This window comes from Lissotriton helveticus, chromosome 7, assembly GCF_964261635.1.
Source record: "Lissotriton helveticus chromosome 7, aLisHel1.1, whole genome shotgun sequence".
In the NCBI taxonomy this organism is placed as follows: domain Eukaryota; kingdom Metazoa; phylum Chordata; class Amphibia; order Caudata; family Salamandridae; genus Lissotriton; species Lissotriton helveticus.
In genome coordinates, this window is record NC_136068.1 from 4,794,515 (window position 1) to 4,816,197 (window position 21,683).

The 21,683-nt window shown below is 49.5% G+C and overlaps 1 protein-coding gene across 1 annotated transcript in view; it reads right to left on the reverse strand.

The window, feature by feature from the left end:
* Nucleotides 1-833: 833 nt before the first annotated feature.
* Nucleotides 834-21,683, reverse strand: part of LOC144766556 (potassium-transporting ATPase alpha chain 2-like) — a 57,638-nt gene continuing 36,788 nt past the window's right edge. The window contains exons 19-23 of the mRNA XM_078650361.1: nt 19,949-20,094; nt 18,693-18,826; nt 10,383-10,484; nt 9,635-9,726; nt 834-1,114 (exon numbers count right to left, since the gene is read on the reverse strand). Coding sequence (XP_078506487.1) covers nt 1,086-1,114; nt 9,635-9,726; nt 10,383-10,484; nt 18,693-18,826; nt 19,949-20,094 — 503 coding nt within the window. The 3' untranslated portion in view covers nt 834-1,085. The remainder of the gene's footprint in view (nt 1,115-9,634; nt 9,727-10,382; nt 10,485-18,692; nt 18,827-19,948; nt 20,095-21,683) is intronic.

Genomic DNA, 21,683 nt, shown 5'->3' on the forward strand with positions numbered 1-21,683 from the left:
TCTATAATGGAGTGAGATCTCTGGGAGAATCTATAATGGAGGTGAGATCTCTGTGAGAATCTATAATGGAGGTGAGATCCCTGGGAGAATCTATAGTGGAGGTGAGATCCCTGGGAGAATCTATAGTGGAGGTGAGATCCCTGGGAGAATCTATAATGGAGGTAAGATCTCTGGGAAAATCTATACTGGAGGTGAGATCTTTACGAGAATCTATAATGGAGGTGAGATCTCTGGGAGAATCTATAATGGAGGTGTGATCACTAAGAGAATCTATACTGGAGGTGAGATCACTAAGAGAATCTATAGTGGAGGTGAGATCTCTAAGAGAATATATAATGGAGGTGAGATCTCTGGAAGAATCTATAATGGAGGTGAGATCTCTGTGAGAATCTATAATGGAGGTGAGATCTCTGTGAGAATATATAATGGAGGTGAGATCTCTGGAAGAATCTATACTGGAGGTGAGATCTCTGGGAGAATCTATACTGGAGGTGAGATCTCTGGGAGAATCTAGCCTCAGTATTAGGCAGGAGGTGGCAAGCAGAGACAAAACGTCACTGAAAATCAGTCTTTTTAGATGAGAATACAGAGAGATGTCGATGAAATCAGCACACGTTCTCTTTTTACATATACGCGTCTCCTGAATAATGATGATGTAAATATCAAAACCACCACATTAAAACAAGGGCAGATATTTCTGGAAAGGTATAAGAGGATGCAACTTTGGAAACCAAATCCTGCATTGAATATACATTTAGTTGCTAAAAGTAGCAGATTTAGTACTGAGGAAAAGTCACTAACATCTTAAAGAAGGAGAAATGTCCACATTTAGAAAACAAAAACTTTATTGGAAATGATACAGAGCAGAAATAGATACAACATTATTAAGTGGGATATCCATAGGAACCAGACCACCAAAACAACAAAGCAATTTACACAAACATGTCGAGTCTCAACCGCCCAGCGGTCTGCCGTGTCTACGATGGAGGGAAGGACCAGCCTCCACTCCCGCCGCATCGATGCCGGGTGACGTCCTCATTCTACTCCCGTGGCGACACTTCTCCACATCTGGCGCCTCCTGGAGGTTAGTAGTATAACTCTCTGTCGACCCAAGCTGAAGCATGGACAAAAAGATGGAGTTAAAATCTGGCCACTTCCAAAGTCTTAGGGCTTTAGAGCTCATGGGGCAACCGCTGAAAGTCTCAACAATGGGCTGAGAGCGAGTCCCAAAAGTCCTACATTCGCCCAATGACCGCACACTAACATGACAGGCAACTGAGCACAACTACGCATGCCACTGGAGCACAGCACTCTGACACACTCTAGAGAGCACAGCACTCTGACACACTCTAGAGCGACGGTTACTTGAGGTCCACACTCAAGGATCACATACATCGGATGTTCTGCCACCACAACCCAACGCAACTAGTAAACCCATGTACCCACGGGGCCGGGCATGAATTCTAACACTCAACCAATGACCCCTTATACGGAAGTGTCAGCGAAAAAGCACAGCTCTCAAGCAATGATCTCCTAAAGCCGATGTTCAGTCACTGACGCTCAACAATCAGTGAATAGACACAAGGACCTAATGCACAGACAATAATAACCAGATCCCCAACAATGACCGCATATATCCGAGGGTCAGTTACTGGAGCCCAGCATGCAAAGAATGTTCCTGTAGAACAGTCATTACAGACCAACCCTCAGCCAATTACCCCTTGTAAGAGAAGGTCTACCACTGAAGGCCAACGCTCAATGACCCCTTGTAAGAGAGGGTCTACCACTGAAGCCCAACCCTCAATGACCCTTGTAAGAGAGAGTCTACCACTGAAGGCCAACGCTCAATGACCCTTGTAAGAGAGAGTCTACCACTGAAGGCCAACGCTCAATGACCCCTTGTAAGAGAGGGTCTACCACTGAAGCCCAACCCTCAATGACCCCTTGTAAGAGAGAGTCTACCACCGAAGATCAACGCTCAATGACCCTTGTAAGAGAGAGTCTACCACTGAAGGCCAACGCTCAATGACCCCTTGTAAGAGAGGGTCTACCACTGAAGACCAACGCTCAATGACCCTTGTAAGAGAGAGTCTACCACTGAAGGCCAACGCTCAATGACCCTTGTAAGAGAGGGTCTACCACTGAAGCCCAACCCTCAATGACCCCTTGTAAGAGAGAGTCTACCACCGAAGATCAACGCTCAATGACCCCTTGTAAGAGAAGGTCTACCACTGAAGGCCAACCCTCAATGACCCCTTGTAAGAGACAGTCTACCACTGAAGGCCAACGCTCAATGACCCCTTCTAAGAGAGAGTCTACCACTGAAACCCAACCCTCAATGACCCCTTGTAAGAGACAGTCTACCACTGAAGGCCAACGCTCAATGACCCTTGTAAGAGAGAGTCTACCACTGAAGGCCAACGCTCAATGACCCTTGTAAGAGAGAGTCTACCACTGAAGGCCAACGCTCAATGACCCTTGTAAGAGAGGGTCTACCACTGAAGCCCAACCCTCAATGACCCCTTGTAAGAGAGAGTCTACCACCGAAGATCAACGCTCAATGACCCCTTGTAAGAGAAGGTCTACCACTGAAACCCAACCCTCAATGACCCCTTGTAAGAGACAGTCTACCACTGAAGGCCAACGCTCAATGACCCCTTGTAAGAGAGGGTCTACCACTGAAGCCCAACGCTCAATGACCCCTTGTAAGAGAGGGTCTAACACTGAAGGCCAACGATCAATGACCCCTTGTAAGAGAGTCTACCACTGAAGCCCAACGCTCAATGACCCCTTGTAAGAGAGGGTCTACCACTGAAGCCCAACGCTCAATGACCCCTTGTAAGAGGGTCTACCACTGAAGACCAACACTCAATGACCCCTTGTAAGAGAGAGTCTACCACTGAAGACCAACGCTCAATGACCCCTTGTAAGAGAGAGTCTACCACTGAAGACCAACGCTCAATGACCCCTTGTAAGAGAGAGTCTACCACTGAAGACCAACGCTCAATGACCCCTTGTAAGAGAGAGTCTACCACTGAAGACCAACGCTCAATGACCCCTTGTAAGAGAGAGTCTACCACTGAAGACCAACGCTCAATGACCCCTTGTAAGAGAGGGTCTACCACTGAAGACCAACACTCAATGACCCCTTGTAAGAGAGAGTCTACCACTGAAGACCAACGCTCAATGACCCCTTGTAAGAGACAGTCTACCACTGAAGGCCAACGCTCAATGACCCCTTGTAAGAGACAGTCTACCACTGAAGGCCAACGCTCAATGACCCTTGTAAGAGAGAGTCTACCACTGAAGGCCAACGCTCAATGACCCCTTGTAAGAGAGTCTACCACTGAAGCTCAACGCTCAATGACCCCTTGTAAGAGACAGTCTACCACTGAAGGCCAACCCTCAATGACCCCTTGTAAGAGAGAGTCTACCACTGAAGCCCAACCCTCAATGACCCCTTGTAAGAGACAGTCTACCACTGAAGGCCAACGCTCAATGACCCCTTGTAAGAGAGTCTACCACTGAAGGCCAACGCTCAATGACCCCTTGTAAGAGAGAGTCTACCACTGAAGGCCATCGCTCAATGACCCTTGTAAGAGAGGGTCTACCACTGAAGCCCAACCCTCAATGACCCCTTGTAAGAGACAGTCTACCACTGAAGGCCAACGCTCAATGACCCTTGTAAGAGACAGTCTACCACTGAAGGCCAACGCTCAATGACCCTTGTAAGAGAGAGTCTACCACTGAAGCCCAACCCTCAATGACCCCTTGTAAGAGAGAGTCTACCACCGAAGATCAACGCTCAATGACCCCTTGTAAGAGAAGGTCTACCACTGAAACCCAACCCTCAATGACCCCTTGTAAGAGACAGTCTACCACTGAAGGCCAACGCTCAATGACCCTTGTAAGAGAGAGTCTACCACTGAAGGCCAACGCTCAATGACCCTTGTAAGAGAGGGTCTACCACTGAAGCCCAACCCTCAATGACCCCTTGTAAGAGAGAGTCTACCACCGAAGATCAACGCTCAATGACCCCTTGTAAGAGAAGGTCTACCACTGAAGGCCAACCCTCAATGACCCCTTGTAAGAGACAGTCTACCACTGAAGGCCAACGCTCAATGACCCCTTCTAAGAGAGAGTCTACCACTGAAGCCCAACGCTCAATGACCCCTTCTAAGAGAGAGTCTACCACCGAAGATCAACGCTCAATGACCCCTTGTAAGAGAGAGTCTACCACTGACACCCAACGCTCAATGACCCCTTGTAAGAGAGGGTCTACCACTGAAGGTCAACGCTCAATGACCCCTTGTAAGAGAAAGTCTACCACTGAAGGTCAATGCTCAATGACCTCTTGTAAGAGAGGGTCTACCACTGAAGGCCAACGCTCAATGACCCCTTCTAAGAGAGAGTCTACCACCGAAGATCAACGCTCAATGACCCCTTGTAAGAGAGAGTCTACCACTGAAGGCCAACGCTCAATGACCCCTTGTAAGAGAGGGTCTACCACTGAAGGTCAACGCTCAATGACCCCTTGTAAGAGAGGGTCTACCACTGAAGGCCAACGCTCAATGACCCCTTGTAAGAGAGAGTCTACCACTGAAGGCCAACGCTCAATGACCCCTTGTAAGAGAGGGTCTACCACTGAAGGCCAACGCTCAATGACCCTTGTAAGAGAGGGTCTACCACTGAAGGCCAACGCTCGATGACCCCTTGTAAGAGAGGGTCTACCACTGAAGGCCAACGCTCAATGACCCCTTGTAAGAGAGGGTCTACCACTGAAGGCCAACGCTCAATGACCCCTTGTAAGAGAGAGTCTACCACTGAACAACAACGCACAATGACCCCCTTGTAAGAGAGGGTCTACCACTGAAGGCCAACGCTCAATGACCCCTTGTAAGAGAGGGTCTACCACTGAAGACCAACGCTCAATGACCCCTTGTAAGAGAGGGTCTACCACTGAAGACCAACGCTCAATGACCCCTTGTAAGAGAGAGTCTACCACTGAAGACCAACGCTCAATGACCCCTTGTAAGAGAGGGTCTACCACTGAAGACCAACACTCAATGACCCCTTGTAAGAGAGAGTCTACCACTGAAGGCCAACGCTCAATGACCCCTTGTAAGAGAGAGTCTACCACTGAAGCCCAACGCTCAATGACCTCTTGTAAGAGAGAGTCTACCACTGAAGGTCAACGCTCAATGACCCCTTGTAAGAGAGGGTCTACCACTGAAGGCCAACGCTCAATGACCCCTTGTAAGAGAGAGTCTACCACTGAAGGTCAACGCTCAATGACCCCTTGTAAGAGAGGGTCTACCACTGAAGGCCAACGCTCAATGACCCCTTGTAAGAGAGAGTCTACCACTGAAGACCAACGCTCAATGACCCCTTGTAAGAGAGAGTCTACCACTGAAGACCAACGCTCAATGACCCCTTGTAAGAGAGAGTCTACCACTGAAGACCAACGCTCAATGACCCCTTGTAAGAGAGGGTCTACCACTGAAGACCAACACTCAATGACCCCTTGTAAGAGAGAGTCTACCACTGAAGACCAACGCTCAATGACCCCTTGTAAGAGACAGTCTACCACTGAAGGCCAACGCTCAATGACCCCTTGTAAGAGACAGTCTACCACTGAAGGCCAACGCTCAATGACCCTTGTAAGAGAGAGTCTACCACTGAAGGCCAACGCTCAATGACCCCTTGTAAGAGAGTCTACCACTGAAGCCCAACGCTCAATGACCCCTTGTAAGAGAGAGTCTACCACTGAAGACCAACGCTCAATGACCCCTTGTAAGAGAGAGTCTACCACTGAAGGCCAACGCTCAATGACCCCTTGTAAGAGAGAGTCTACCACTGAAGGCCAACGCTCAATGACCCCTTGTAAGAGAGGGTCTACCACTGAAGGTCAACGCTCAATGACCCCTTGTAAGAGAGGGTCTACCACTGAAGGCCAACGCTCAATGACCCCTTGTAAGAGAGAGTCTACCACTGAAGGCCAACGCTCAATGACCCCTTGTAAGAGAGGGTCTACCACTGAAGGCCAACGCTCAATGACCCTTGTAAGAGAGGGTCTACCACTGAAGGCCAACGCTCGATGACCCCTTGTAAGAGAGGGTCTACCACTGAAGGCCAACGCTCAATGACCCCTTGTAAGAGAGGGTCTACCACTGAAGGCCAACGCTCAATGACCCCTTGTAAGAGAGAGTCTACCACTGAACAACAACGCACAATGACCCCCTTGTAAGAGAGGGTCTACCACTGAAGGCCAACGCTCAATGACCCCTTGTAAGAGAGGGTCTACCACTGATACCCAACGCTCAATGACCCCTTGTAAGAGAGGGTCTACCACTGAACAACAACGCACAATGACCCCCTTGTAAGAGAGGGTCTACCACTGAAGGCCAACGCTCAATGACCCCTTGTAAGAGAGGGTCTACCACTGAAGACCAACGCTCAATGACCCCTTGTAAGAGAGGGTCTACCACTGAAGACCAACGCTCAATGACCCCTTGTAAGAGAGAGTCTACCACTGAAGACCAACGCTCAATGACCCCTTGTAAGAGAGGGTCTACCACTGAAGACCAACACTCAATGACCCCTTGTAAGAGAGAGTCTACCACTGAAGGCCAACGCTCAATGACCCCTTGTAAGAGAGAGTCTACCACTGAAGCCCAACGCTCAATGACCTCTTGTAAGAGAGAGTCTACCACTGAAGGTCAACGCTCAATGACCCCTTGTAAGAGAGGGTCTACCACTGAAGGCCAACGCTCAATGACCCCTTGTAAGAGAGAGTCTACCACTGAAGGTCAACGCTCAATGACCCCTTGTAAGAGAGGGTCTACCACTGAAGGCCAACGCTCAATGACCCCTTGTAAGAGAGAGTCTACCACTGAAGACCAACGCTCAATGACCCCTTGTAAGAGAGAGTCTACCACTGAAGACCAACGCTCAATGACCCCTTGTAAGAGAGAGTCTACCACTGAAGACCAACGCTCAATGACCCCTTGTAAGAGAGGGTCTACCACTGAAGACCAACACTCAATGACCCCTTGTAAGAGAGAGTCTACCACTGAAGACCAACGCTCAATGACCCCTTGTAAGAGACAGTCTACCACTGAAGGCCAACGCTCAATGACCCCTTGTAAGAGACAGTCTACCACTGAAGGCCAACGCTCAATGACCCTTGTAAGAGAGATTCTACCACTGAAGGCCAACGCTCAATGACCCCTTGTAAGAGAGTCTACCACTGAAGCCCAACGCTCAATGACCCCTTGTAAGAGAGAGTCTACCACTGAAGACCAACGCTCAATGACCCCTTGTAAGAGAGAGTCTACCACTGAAGGCCAACCCTCAATGACCCCTTGTAAGAGAGAGTCTACCACTGAAGGCCAACGCTCAATGACCCCTTGTAAGAGAGTGTCTACGTCTAAAGGCCAACGCTCAATGACCCCTTGTAAGAGAGAGTCTACCACTGAAGGCCAACGCTCAATGACCCCTTGTAAGAGAGTGTCTACCACTGAAGGCCAACGCTCAATGACCTCTTGTAAGAGAGAGTCTACCACTGAAGCCCAACGCTCAATGACCCCTTGTAAGAGAGAGTCTACCACTGAAGACCAACGCTCAATGACCCCTTGTAAGAGAGAGTCTACCACTGAAGGCCAACCCTCAATGACCCCTTGTAAGAGAGAGTCTACCACTGAAGGCCAACGCTCAATGACCCCTTGTAAGAGAGGGTCTACCACTGAAGGCCAACCCTCAATGACCCCTTGTAAGAGAGAGTCTACCACTGAAGGCCAACGCTCAATGACCCCTTGTAAGAGAGTGTCTACCACTGAAGACCAACGCTCAATGACCCCTTGTAAGAGAGAGTCTACCACTGAAGCCCAACGCTCAATGACCCCTTGTAAGAGAGAGTCTACCACTGAAGACCAACGCTCAATGACCCCTTGTAAGAGAGAGTCTACCACTGAAGGCCAACCCTCAATGACCCCTTGTAAGAGAGAGTCTACCACTGAAGGCCAACGCTCAATGACCCCTTGTAAGAGAGTGTCTACGTCTAAAGGCCAACGCTCAATGACCCCTTGTAAGAGAGAGTCTACCACTGAAGGCCAACGCTCAATGACCCCTTGTAAGAGAGTGTCTACCACTGAAGGCCAACGCTCAATGACCTCTTGTAAGAGAGAGTCTACCACTGAAGCCCAACGCTCAATGACCCCTTGTAAGAGAGTGTCTACCACTGAAGCCCAACGCTCAATGACCCCTTGTAAGAGAGAGTCTACCACTGAAGCCCAACGCTCAATGACCCCTTGTAAGAGAGAGTCTACCACTGAAGACCAACGCTCAATGACCCCTTGTAAGAGACAGTCTACCACTGAAGGCCAACGCTCAATGACCCTTGTAAGAGAGAGTCTACCACTGAAGGCCAACGCTCAATGACCCCTTGTAAGAGAGAGTCTACCACTGAAGCCCAACGCTCAATGACCCCTTGTAAGAGAGAGTCTACCACTGAAGACCAACGCTCAATGACCCCTTGTAAGAGAGAGTCTACCACTGAAGACCAACGCTCAATGACCCCTTGTAAGAGAGGGTCTACCACTGAAGACCAACGCTCAATGACCCTTGTAAGAGAGAGTCTACCACCGAAGATCAACGCTCAATGACCCTTGTAAGAGAGAGTCTACCACTGAAGGCCAACGCTCAATGACCCCTTGTAAGAGAGGGTCTACCACTGAAGACCAACGCTCAATGACCCTTGTAAGAGAGAGTCTACCACTGAAGACCAACGCTCAATGACCCCTTGTAAGAGAGTCTACCACTGAAACCAAACGCTCAACCAATGACTCCTAGTAATGGGTTGATACTGAAGATCAGCCGTCAGCCAGTGCCCGATGCTGCAGAGGGTCAGGCAGTGAAGCGTAACACATCAAGTGCAGCCTCAGTATGGACTGCATAACCAGATCTTGGCTGTGCAACCCCTGTTCGCCTCCTCTGCAGACCACTATCATTTTCTGGCTCTAATTTGCGTCTCAAAATATTCCGGATACAATGTGCTGCAATGACTAATGCAGAGATTAACATGAGATAGTGGCATTCAATCACATGTTAATCTCATGTCTGCTGTGCTAGACCTGTAGTGCATGCGTGTGTGAATGAGTTGGTAGTTAGTGGCTGGGTTAGGTTGATGCATACACCTTGTGGGTTCATAATGATCCCTTTACCTCCACCTGCACGTTTCTGTGTCGGGGCAGAGTGAGATGCTGCGGAAGAGTGATAGAACCCCGTTTCTACGCATCTTAGGGGGGGTAGCAAGAGTACATTCAGCCGCTAGTCCCCAGAAGTGCTGATCTGTGCCTCAAATCACCACAGTTCCACCACCACTACCATCAAGAGCAAAAGAAAAGAAAACACTTTCAACCCTGGAATGTGCAAAAGAGAAGAAAACACATACACCCCGGGATTGTGCAAAAGAGAAGAAAACACATACACCCCGGGATTGTGCAAAAGAGAAGAAAACACTTATACCCTGGGAATTTTGCAAAAGAGAAGAAAACACTTATACCCTGGGAATTTTGCAAAAGAGAAGAAAACACTTATACCCTGGGAATTTTGCAAAAGAGAAGAAAACACTTACACCCCGGGAAGGTGCGGATCAAATATTTCCGAAGTTCATCATACGCCAGAATCAGGATAGCGAAGTGAATGGACACAAACCAGTACTGGATCCTACAGGGAGAAAAGAAATTGGGAAGAGTATGAGGAGAGACAGAAGAATCAAGCATTGATGCATTCAATGAATCAGTACAAAGGCGTCCGAAGTACTGCAGCGGCTCTTTTTGGGACACTCCGGTCAGTCAAGTAACAACATATGAAGTGGTCTGAAACCTTGGACGAGGTGTTACAAAACTTCATTTAAAGATGAAAGAAATATACTGTTTGGAAGAAACTTCTGGGACTTCTTGTTTGCTTAATGCATCTGCTAGGAGCCAAGGAGATTGTAAGCAGGCTTAGCTCACAGAGATGTTCAAACATGAACAGAGAGGAGTGAAGGATTGTCGACTTGTACAACTAGTAAGAACCCTAAAGCGAGCATTCTCAACTGTTGGCTTCTGGGATTCTGTATTAAAGAATTTGCTTTACAAAACCCCCAAACACCATCAAAGTAAATCTACACAAATTCATGCGTACAATGGATACAACTTAACATTTCTCAAGTGTCTCTGCACTTAGCAGGGTTTTACCCAATGACATAATATCTTCTCCCCTTCGGGGGAAGCCCCCTCCCCAAGGACCTGCTCCAGAAGATGTTGGCACCAGAGTGGCACTCCCTCAGAAAGCCCCTAGAAGAGTCCCTGGTGCAGGCCACACAGGATCTGACTTACCTCAGAGGTGAGAAGTGCAGCGCCTCGTCCATGCCGGGGCAGTAGCAAAGGAAGACCCCGATGACGATCTGCGACAGCACCCCCAAGAAGATCACCTTGTTCCTGAAACATCACAAACCTCACATTACTCTCCCACATCCTGTGGGTTCACAAGAACCACAAAAACACATCCAGCTCTAAGTGGACCTTCTGGGGATGAAGATTATCTTGGAACTCCCTGCAGTATCTGATGGGATAGGAAGGAGTCCTGCGGAAAGAGCCTTGCTGCTCTCTGAAGCCAGTCAGGGTTATATAAATAGATTTAAGAGCAGAGGCATGAGTCCCCCCAGAGCAGAGGTCAGACCGACTGCACCCGTGGCAGACAATGTGGTCACACTGTGGTCATTCGGCTGTGGTCCTGGGCGGAGGCCGGCCTCCCTGGGCCTCAGCTCCCTCATCTTGCTATATCACGGCTACTTTACATGCAGGTGAGAATCTTGCCCTGAAGGTTGGTAGAATTCACCACTAGCAAACACTAGTTAACCGTACAGTGGAGAAGAAAGAGTATAGTTGGGTCACGGGTGGGTTCAGAGGTACATTGGAGAAGAAAGGGTCATAGTTGGGTCATGGGTGGGGTCATGGGGGGGTGCCGAGGTACAGTGGAGAAGAAAGGGTCATGGTTGGGTCATGGGTGGGTTCAGAGGTACATTGGAGAAGAAAGGGTCATAGTTGGGTCATGGGTTGGTTCAGAGGTACAGTGGAGAAGAAAGGGTCATAGTTGGGTCATGGGTGGGTTCAGAGGTACAATGGAGAAGAAAGGGTCATAGTTGGGTCATGGGTTGGTTCAGAGGTACAGTGGAAGAAGAGAGGGTCATAGTTGGGTCATGGGTGGGTTCAGAGGTGCAGTGGAGAAGAAAGGGTCATGGTTGGGTCATGGGTGGGTTCAGAGGTACAGTGGAAGAAGAGAGGGTCATAGTTGGGTCATTGATGGGGTCAGAGGCACATTGGAGAAGAAAGGGTCATAGTTGGGTCATGGGTGGGTTCAGGGGTACAGTGGAGAAGAAAGGGTCATAGTTGGGTCATGGGTGGGTTCAGAGGTACATTGGAGAAGAAAGGGTCATAGTTGGGTCATGGGTGGGTTCAGGGGTACAGTGGAGAAGAAAGGGTCATAGTTGGGTCATGGGTGGGGTCAGAGGCGCAGTGGAAGAAGAGAGGGTCATGGTTGGGTCATGAATGGGTTCAGAGGTACATTGGAGAAGAAAGGGTCATAGTTGGGTCATGGGTGGGTTCAGAGGTACATTGGAGAAGAAAGGGTCATAGTTGTTTCATGGGTGGGTTCAGAGGTACATTGGAGAAGAAAGGGTCATAGTTGGGTCATGGGTGGGTTCAGAGGTACAGTGGAAGAAGAGAGGGTCATAGTTGGGTCATGGGTGGGTTCAGAGGTACAGTGGAAGAAGAGAGGGTCATAGTTGGGTCATGGGTGGGTTCAGAGGTACAGTGGAAGAAGAAAGGGTCATGGTTGGGTCATGAATGGGTTCAGAGGTACATTGGAGAAGAAAGGGTCATAGTTGGGTCATGGGTGGGTTCAGAGGTACAGTGAAGAAGAAAGGGTCATGGTTGGGTCCTGAATGGGTTCAGAGGTACATTGGAGAAGAAAGGGTCATAGTTGGGTCATGGGTTGGTTCAGAGGTACAGTGGAGAAGAAAGGGTCATAGTTGGGTCATGGGTTGGTTCAGAGGTACAGTGGAGAAGAAAGGGTCATAGTTGGGTCATGGGTTGGTTCAGAGGTACATTGGAGAAGAAAGGGTCATAGTTGGGTCATGGGTGGGTTCAGAGGTACATTGGAGAAGAAAGGGTCATAGTTGGGTCATGGGTGGGTTCAGAGGTACATTGGAGAAGAAAGGGTCATAGTTGGGTCATGGGTGGGTTCAGAGGTACAGTGGAGAAGAAAGGGTCATAGTTGGGTCATGGGTGGGTTCAGAGGTACAGTGGAAGAAGAGAGGGTCATAGTTGGGTCATGGGTGGGTTCAGAGGTGCAGTGGAGAAGAAAGGGTCATGGTTGGGTCATGGGTGGGTTCAGAGGTACATTGGAGAAGAAAGGGTCATAGTTGGGTCATTGATGGGGTCAGAGGCACATTGGAGAAGAAAGGGTCATAGTTGGGTCACGGGTGGGTTCAGAGGTGCAGTGGAGAAGAAAGGGTCTCAGTTGGTTCATGGGTTGGTTCAGAGGTACATTGGAGAAGAAAGGGTCATAGTTGGGTCATGGGTGGGGTTCAGAGGTGCAGTGGAGAAGAAAGGGTCACAGTTGGTTCATGGGTTGGTTCAGTGGTACATTGGAGAAGAAAGGGTCATAGTTGGGTCATGGGTGGGTTCAGAGGTACATTGGAGAAGAAAGGGTCATAGTTGGGTCATGGGTGGGTTCAGGGGTACAGTGGAGAAGAAAGGGTCATAGTTGGGTCATGGGTGGGTTCAGAGGTACATTGGAGAAGAAAGGGTCATAGTTGGGTCATGGGTTGGTTCAGAGGTACATTGGAGAAGAAAGGGTCATAGTTGGGTCATGGGTGGGTTCAGAGGTACAGTGGAGAAGAAAGGGTCATAGTTGGGTCATGGGTGGGTTCAGAGGTACAGTGAAGAAGAAAGGGTCATGGTTGGGTCATGAATGGGTTCAGAGGTACATTGGAGAAGAAAGGGTCATAGTTGGGTCATGGGTGGGTTCAGAGGTACAGTGGAGAAGAAAGGGTCATAGTTGGGTCATGGGTGGGTTCAGAGGTACAGTGGAAGAAGAGAGGGTCATAGTTGGGTCATGGGTGGGTTCAGAGGTACATTGGAGAAGAAAGGGTCATAGTTGGGTCATGGGTGGGTTCAGAGGTACATTGGAGAAGAAAGGGTCATAGTTGGGTCATGGGTGGGTTCAGGGGTACAGTGGAGAAGAAAGGGTCATAGTTGGGTCATGGGTGGGGTCAGAGGTACAGTGGAGAAGAAAGGGTCATAGTTGGGTCATGGGTGGGTTCAGAGGTACAGTGGAGAAGAAAGGGTCATAGTTGGGTCATGGGTGGGTTCAGAGGTACAGTGGAAGAAGAGAGGGTCATAGTTGGGTCATGGGTGGGTTCAGAGGTACATTGGAGAAGAAAGGGTCATAGTTGGGTCATGGGTGGGTTCAGAGGTACATTGGAGAAGAAAGGGTCATAGTTGGGTCATGGGTGGGTTCAGAGGTACAGTGGAAGAAGAGAGGGTCATAGTTGGGTCATGGGTGGGTTCAGAGGTACAGTAGAGAAGAAAGGGTCATAGTTGGGTCATGGGTGGGTTCAGAGGTACATTGGAGAAGAAAGGGTCATAGTTGGGTCATGGGTGGGTTCAGGGGTACAGTGGAGAAGAAAGGGTCATAGTTGGGTCATGGGTGGGTTTAGAGGTACATTGGAGAAGAAAGGGTCATAGTTGGGTCATGGGTGGGTTCAGAGGTACATTGGAGAAGAAAGGGTCATAGTTGGGTCATGGGTGGGGTCAGAGGCGCAGTGGAGAAGAAAGGGTCATAGTTGGGTCATGGGTGGGTTCAGAGGTACATTGGAGAAGAAAGGGTCATAGTTGGGTCATGGGTGGGTTCAGAGGTACATTGGAGAAGAAAGGGTCATAGTTGGGTCATGGGTGGGTTCAGAGGTACATTGGAGAAGAAAGGGTCATAGTTGGGTCATGGGTGGGTTCAGAGGTACATTGGAGAAGAAAGGGTCATAGTTGGGTCATGGGTGGGTTCAGAGGTACATTGGAGAAGAAAGGGTCATAGTTGGGTCATGGGTGGGTTCAGAGGTACATTGGAGAAGAAAGGGTCATAGTTGGGTCATGGGTTGGTTCAGAGGTACATTGGAGAAGAAAGGGTCATAGTTGGGTCATGGGTGGGTTCAGAGGTACAGTGGAGAAGAAAGGGTCATAGTTGGGTCATGGGTGGGTTCAGAGGTACATTGGAGAAGAAAGGGTCATAGTTGGGTCATGGGTGGGTTCAGGGGTACAGTGGAGAAGAAAGGGTCATAGTTGGGTCATGGGTGGGTTCAGAGGTACATTGGAGAAGAAAGGGTCATAGTTGGGTCATGGGTTGGTTCAGAGGTACATTGGAGAAGAAAGGGTCATAGTTGGGTCATGGGTGGGTTCAGAGGTACAGTGGAGAAGAAAGGGTCATAGTTGGGTCATGGGTGGGTTCAGAGGTACAGTGAAGAAGAAAGGGTCATGGTTGGGTCATGAATGGGTTCAGAGGTACATTGGAGAAGAAAGGGTCATAGTTGGGTCATGGGTGGGTTCAGAGGTACAGTGAAGAAGAAAGGGTCATGGTTGGGTCATGGGTGGGTTCAGAGGTACAGTGGAAGAAGAGAGGGTCATAGTTGGGTCATGGGTGGGTTCAGAGGTACATTGGAGAAGAAAGGGTCATAGTTGGGTCATGGGTGGGTTCAGAGGTACAGTGGAGAAGAAAGGGTCATAGTTGGGTCATGGGTGGGTTCAGAGGTACAGTGGAAGAAGAGAGGGTCATAGTTGGGTCATGGGTGGGTTCAGAGGTACATTGGAGAAGAAAGGGTCATAGTTGGGTCATGGGTGGGTTCAGAGGTACATTGGAGAAGAAAGGGTCATAGTTGGGTCATGGGTGGGTTCAGAGGTACAGTGAAGAAGAAAGGGTCATGGTTGGGTCATGAATGGGTTCAGAGGTACATTGGAGAAGAAAGGGTCATAGTTGGGTCATGGGTGGGTTCAGAGGTACAGTGGAGAAGAAAGGGTCATAGTTGGGTCATGGGTGGGTTCAGAGGTACAGTGGAAGAAGAGAGGGTCATAGTTGGGTCATGGGTGGGTTCAGAGGTACATTGGAGAAGAAAGGGTCATAGTTGGGTCATGGGTGGGTTCAGAGGTACATTGGAGAAGAAAGGGTCATAGTTGGGTCATGGGTGGGGTCAGAGGCGCAGTGGAGAAGAAAGGGTCATAGTTGGGTCATGGGTGGGTTCAGAGGTACAGTGGAGAAGAAAGGGTCATGGTTGGGTCATTGATGGGGTCAGAGGCACATTGGAGAAGAAAGGGTCTCAGTTGGGTCACGGGTGGGTTCAGAGGTACATTGGAGAAGAAAGGGTCATGGTTGGGTCATGGGTGGGGTCAGAGGCGCAGTGGAGAAGAAAGGGTCATAGTTGGGTCATGGGTGGGGTCAGAGGTACAGTGGAGAAGAAAGGGTCATGGTTGGGTCATGGATGGGTTCAGAGGTACAGTGGAGAAGAAAGGGTCATAGTTGGGTCATGGGTGGGGTCAGAGGTACATTGGAGAAGAAAGGGTCATGGTTGGGTCATGGGGGGTTCAGAGGTACAGTGGAGAAGAAAGGGTCATAGTTGGGTCATGGGTGGGTTCAGAGGTACATTGGAGAAGAAAGGGTCATAGTTGGGTCATGGGTGGGTTCAGAGGTACAGTGGAGAAGAAAGGGTCATAGTTGGGTCATGGGTGGGTTCAGAGGTACAGTGGAAGAAGAGAGGGTCATAGTTGGGTCATGGGTGGGTTCAGAGGTACAGTGGAAGAAGAAAGGGTCATGGTTGGGTCATGAATGGGTTCAGAGGTACATTGGAGAAGAAAGGGTCATAGTTGGGTCATGGGTGGGTTCAGAGGTACAGTGAAGAAGAAAGGGTCATGGTTGGGTCATGAATGGGTTCAGAGGTACATTGGAGAAGAAAGGGTCATAGTTGGGTCATGGGTTGGTTCAGAGGTACAGTGGAGAAGAAAGGGTCATAGTTGGGTCATGGGTTGGTTCAGAGGTACAGTGGAGAAGAAAGGGTCATAGTTGGGTCATGGGTGGGTTCAGAGGTACAGTGGAAGAAGAGAGGGTCATAGTTGGGTCATGGGTGGGTTCAGAGGTGCAGTGGAGAAGAAAGGGTCATGGTTGGGTCATGGGTGGGTTCAGAGGTACATTGGAGAAGAAAGGGTCATAGTTGGGTCATGGGTTGGTTCAGAGGTACATTGGAGAAGAAAGGGTCATAGTTGGGTCATGGGTGGGTTCAGAGGTACAGTGGAGAAGAAAGGGTCATAGTTGGGTCATGGGTGGGTTCAGAGGTACAGTGGAAGAAGAGAGGGTCATAGTTGGGTCATGGGTGGGTTCAGAGGTGCAGTGGAGAAGAAAGGGTCATGGTTGGGTCATGGATGGGTTCAGAGGTACAGTGGAGAAGAAAGGGTCATGGTTGGGTCATGGATGGGTTCAGAGGTACAGTGGAGAAGAAAGGGTCATGGTTGGGTCATGGGGGGTTCAGAGGTACAGTGGAGAAGAAAGGGTCATAGTTGGGTCATGGGTGGGGTCAGAGGCGCAGTGGAGAAGAAAGGGTCATAGTTGGGTCATGGGTTGGTTCAGAGGTACATTGGAGAAGAAAGGGTCATAGTTGGGTCATGGGTGGGTTCAGAGGTACATTGGAGAAGAAAGGGTCATAGTTGGGTCATGGGTGGGTTCAGGGGTACAGTGGAGAAGAAAGGGTCATAGTTGGGTCATGGGTGGGTTCAGAGGTACATTGGAGAAGAAAGGGTCATAGTTGGGTCATGGGTTGGTTCAGAGGTACATTGGAGAAGAAAGGGTCATAGTTGGGTCATGGGTGGGTTCAGAGGTACAGTGGAGAAGAAAGGGTCATAGTTGGGTCATGGGTGGGTTCAGAGGTACAGTGAAGAAGAAAGGGTCATGGTTGGGTCATGAATGGGTTCAGAGGTACAGTGGAGAAGAAAGGGTCATAGTTGGGTCATGGGGGGTTCAGAGGTACAGTGGAGAAGAAAGGGTCATGGTTGGGTCATGGGGGGTTCAGGGGTACAGTGGAGAAGAAAGGGTCATGGTTGGGTCATGGGGGGTTCAGGGGTACAGTGGAGAAGAAAGGGTCATGGTTGGGTCATGGGGGGTTCAGAGGTACAGTGGAGAAGAAAGGGTCATAGTTGGGTCATGAATGGGTTCAGAGGTACATTGGAGAAGAAAGGGTCATAGTTGGGTCATGGGTGGGTTCAGAGGTACAGTGGAGAAGAAAGGGTCATGGTTGGGTCATGGGGGGTTCAGGGGTACAGTGGAGAAGAAAGGGTCATGGTTGGGTCATGGGGGGTTCAGGGGTACAGTGGAGAAGAAAGGGTCATAGTTGGGTCATGGGGGGTTCAGGGGTACAGTGGAGAAGAAAGGGTCATGGTTGGGTCATGGGGGGTTCAGAGGTACAGTGGAGAAGAAAGGGTCATAGTTGGGTCATGGGGGGTTCAGAGGTACAGTGGAGAAGAAAGGGTCATAGTTGGGTCATGGGTGGGTTCAGAGGTACATTGGAGAAGAAAGGGTCATAGTTGGGTCATGGGTGGGGTCAGAGGTGCAGTGGAGAAGAAAGGGTCATAGTTGGGTCATGGGTGGGTTCAGAGGTACATTGGAGAAGAAAGGGTCATAGTTGGGTCATGGGTGGGGTCAGAGGTGCAGTGGAGAAGAAAGGGTCATAGTTGGGTCATGGGTGGGTTCAGAGGTACATTGGAGAAGAAAGGGTCATAGTTGGGTCATGGGTGGGTTCAGGGGTACATTGGAGAAGAAAGGGTCATAGTTGGGTCATTGATGGGGTCAGAGGCACATTGGAGAAGAAAGGGTCATAGTTGGGTCATGGGTGGGTTCAGGGGTACAGTGGAGAAGAAAGGGTCATAGTTGGGTCATGGGTGGGTTCAGGGGTACAGTGGAGAAGAAAGGGTCATAGTTGGGTCATGGGTGGGTTCAGAGGTGCAGTGGAAGAAGAGAGGGTCATAGTTGGGTCATGGGTGGGTTCAGAGGTACATTGGAGAAGAAAGGGTCATGGTTGGGTCACGGGTTGGTTCAGAGGTGCAGTGGAGAAGAAAGGATTGCAGTTGGGTCATGGATTGGTTCAGAGGTGCAGTGGAGAAGAAAGGGTCATGGTTGGGTCATTGGGGGGTTCAGAGGTGCAGTGGAGAAGAAAGGGTCATAGTTGGGTTACGGGTGAGTTCAGGGGTACAGTGGAGAAGAAAGGGTCATAGATGGGTCATGAATGGGTTCAGAGGTACAGTGGAGAAGAAAGGGTCATAGTTGAGACATGGGTGGGTTCAGAGGTACAGTGGAAGAAGAGAGGGTCATAGTTGGGTCATGGTTGGGTTATGGGTGGGTTCAGAGGTACAGTGGAGAGGGAAGTCTTAGAATTGGGCCATTGACGAGTTTAGCTGCACTGAGGACAAGGACAAGTTAGCTTTGGCTGATAAGTAAATTAATCTTAATAGGAAAGACAAGTTTACACAGAAGTTTGTGGGCACAGGGTGTAATCTCCACATCATAGCTATGGGTTACAAATGCATGGGACCCCCATGCAAGATCTTATATCTTACCTGAAAAAATTACTGTTAAAAATTGTATTCTTTCTCGTTTTGCGAATAAAAGCATCTGCCATCTGGCACACCACAATGCTGATAAAAAATCCAGAGTAGCAGAACCACTCCTGCTGCAATCGCTGATAATAGGTCTGTGGGAGAAAGGACGGCAAGGTGAGCCTTGGCCACAGAAGAACCGAAGTGTCAGAGATAAAGAACTGTAAGAACAAACTGAAGAAGGCAAAGAGAAGGAAAGTCAATAAATACTGAGCCCAACCAACTGAGGAACACTTCTCTAGAAGATCGGGATTCAGAGACAAAGAACGAATAAGATGACAAACATAACCAGCGGTTGAGAGAGGGACAGCTAACCACCCACAGCACCAGGAAACAGTTGCGTTCTTTACAAATACAGAGATGCTAGATTGAGACATACCCAACCAGAGATGTGAGATTGAGACAGACTCAACCAGCGGAGGCCAGAGATGTGAGATTGAGACAGACTCAACCAGCGGAGGCCAGAGATGCTAGATTGAGACAGACTCAACCAGCAGAGGCCAGAGATGTGAGATTGAGACAGACTCAACCAGCAGAGACCAGAGATGCTAGATTGAGACAGACTCAACCAGCAGAGGCCAGAGATGTGAGATTGAGACAGACTCAACCAGCAGAGACCAGAGATGCTAGATTGAGACAGACTCAACTAGCAGAGGCCAGAGATGCGAGATTGAGACAGACTCAACCAGCGGAGGCCAGAGATGCGAGATTGAGACAGACTCAACCAGCGGAGGCCAGAGATGCTAGATTGAGACAGACTCAACCAGCGGAGGCCAGAGATGCTAGATTGAGACAGACTCAACCAGCGGAGGCCAGAGATGCGAGATTGAGACAGACTCAACCAGCAGAGGCCAGAGATGCGAGATTGAGACAGACTCAACCAGCGGAGGCCAGAGATGCGAGATTGAGACAGACTCAACCAGCGGAGGCCAGAGATGCTAGATTGAGACAGACTCAACCAGCGGAGGCCAGAGATGCGAGTTTGAGACAGACTCAACCAGCAGAGGCCAGAGATGCTAGATTGAGACAACAAGCAATCACAGTGGAATGAACCAGACACACAACACAGACTGAATGTGCCAAAGAGAAAACCAGTGATGAGTGACAGTCTCAGTCCTCGTGAGAGGTTATCAGATATTTCCTCCAGAGAGGTCACGCCTTCTCCATGGGCAGTTTCCTCTCTCTGCCCTTTAGGGGTGTCACCAAGGGGCTCTTACCCATTCACTGCCGTAGCTGTCCTCCAGTTCTAATTCCGCCTTACTCTCCCAAGCCGGACGCAGCCCAATCAGTTTCCCTGGAAGGAAGCCTTGTTGGGCCATAATTGTGAAATAATTCGCAAAGCCAGCGAAGGATTCCATGGCGGCTGAAGAGGAAGAATGGAATTATAAGCTGGATGACTTCGGGTGAAATCCATCCATCCATCCATCCAACGATCCATCTATCCATCCAACGATCCATCCATCCATCCAACGATCCATCCATCCATCCATCCAACGATCCATCCTTCCATCCATCCAACGATCCATCCATCCATCCATCCAACGATCCATCCATCCATCCAACCATCCATCCATCCATCCATCCATCCATCTATCCATCCATCCATCCATCCAACGATCCATCCATCCATCCAACAATCCATCCATCCATCCAACGATCCATCCATCCATCCAACGATCCATCCATCCAACGATCCATCCATCCATCCATCCAACGATCCATCCATCCATCTATCCATCCATCCAACGATCCATCCATCCATCCATCCAACGATCCATCCATCCATCCATCCATCCAACGATCCATCCATCCATCTATCCATCCATCCAACGATCCATCCATCCATCCATCCAACGATCCATCCATCCATCCATCTATCCATCCATCCAACGATCCATCCATCAATCCATCGATCCCTCCAACGATCCATCCATCCATCCAACGATCCATCCATCCATCCAACGATCCATCCATCCACCCATCCATCCATCCAACAATCCATCGATCCCTCCAACGATCCATCCATCCATCCAACGATCCATCCATCCATCCATCCAACGATCCATCCATCCATCCATCCAATGATCCATCCAACGATCCATCCATCCATCCAACGATCCATCCATCCATCCAACGAGCCATCCATCCAACGATCCATCCATCCAACGATCAATCCATCCATCAGTGATTACATTAGTCTTGCTGACAAGCTATTAATGCACACCAGTGTCCATGTAACTCATAGACCATAATTTGAAGATTTGAAATACTTGTCAGCCATACACTCATCAGAAAACAAACAATATTTTTTCTTGTCACGACTAAGCATCGAAGAGGCTGAAAGGTTTACTCTTTGCCACCTCGCCAAGTGCGCTGAGCAGCAAATATCACTCAATAACAGAGAGCAAAGGGGATGTCAGAGACAAGAGAGAGGGAGGGAGAGAAATGAGAAGAGGGGAGGGTGAGACAAAAGAAGGGGAGAGAGACAAAAGAGGGGGGAGAGAGAGAAAAGAGGGGGAGAGACAAAAGAGGGGGAGAGAGAAAAGAGAAGAGGGGAGGGTGAGACAAAAGAGGGGGAGAGAGAGAAAAGAGAAGAGGGGAGGGTGAGACAAAAAAGGGGGAGGGAGAGAAAAGAGGGGGAGAGAGAGAAAAGAGGAGAGAGAAAGACAAAAGAGGGGGAGAGAGAGAGAAAAGAGGGGGAGGGCGACAAAAGAGGGGGAGAGAGAGAGAAAAGAGGGGGAGGGCGACAAAAGAGGAGAGAGAAAGACAAAAGAGGGGGAGAGAGAGAGAAAAGAGGGGGAGAGAGAGACAAAAGAGGGGAAGAGAGACAAAAGAGGGGGAGAGAGAGAAAAGAGGGGGAGAGAGGGAGAAAAGGGGGAGAGAGGGAGAAAAGAGGGGGAGAGAGACAAAAGAGGGGGAGAGAGAGAGAAAAGAGGGGGAGAGAGAGAGAAA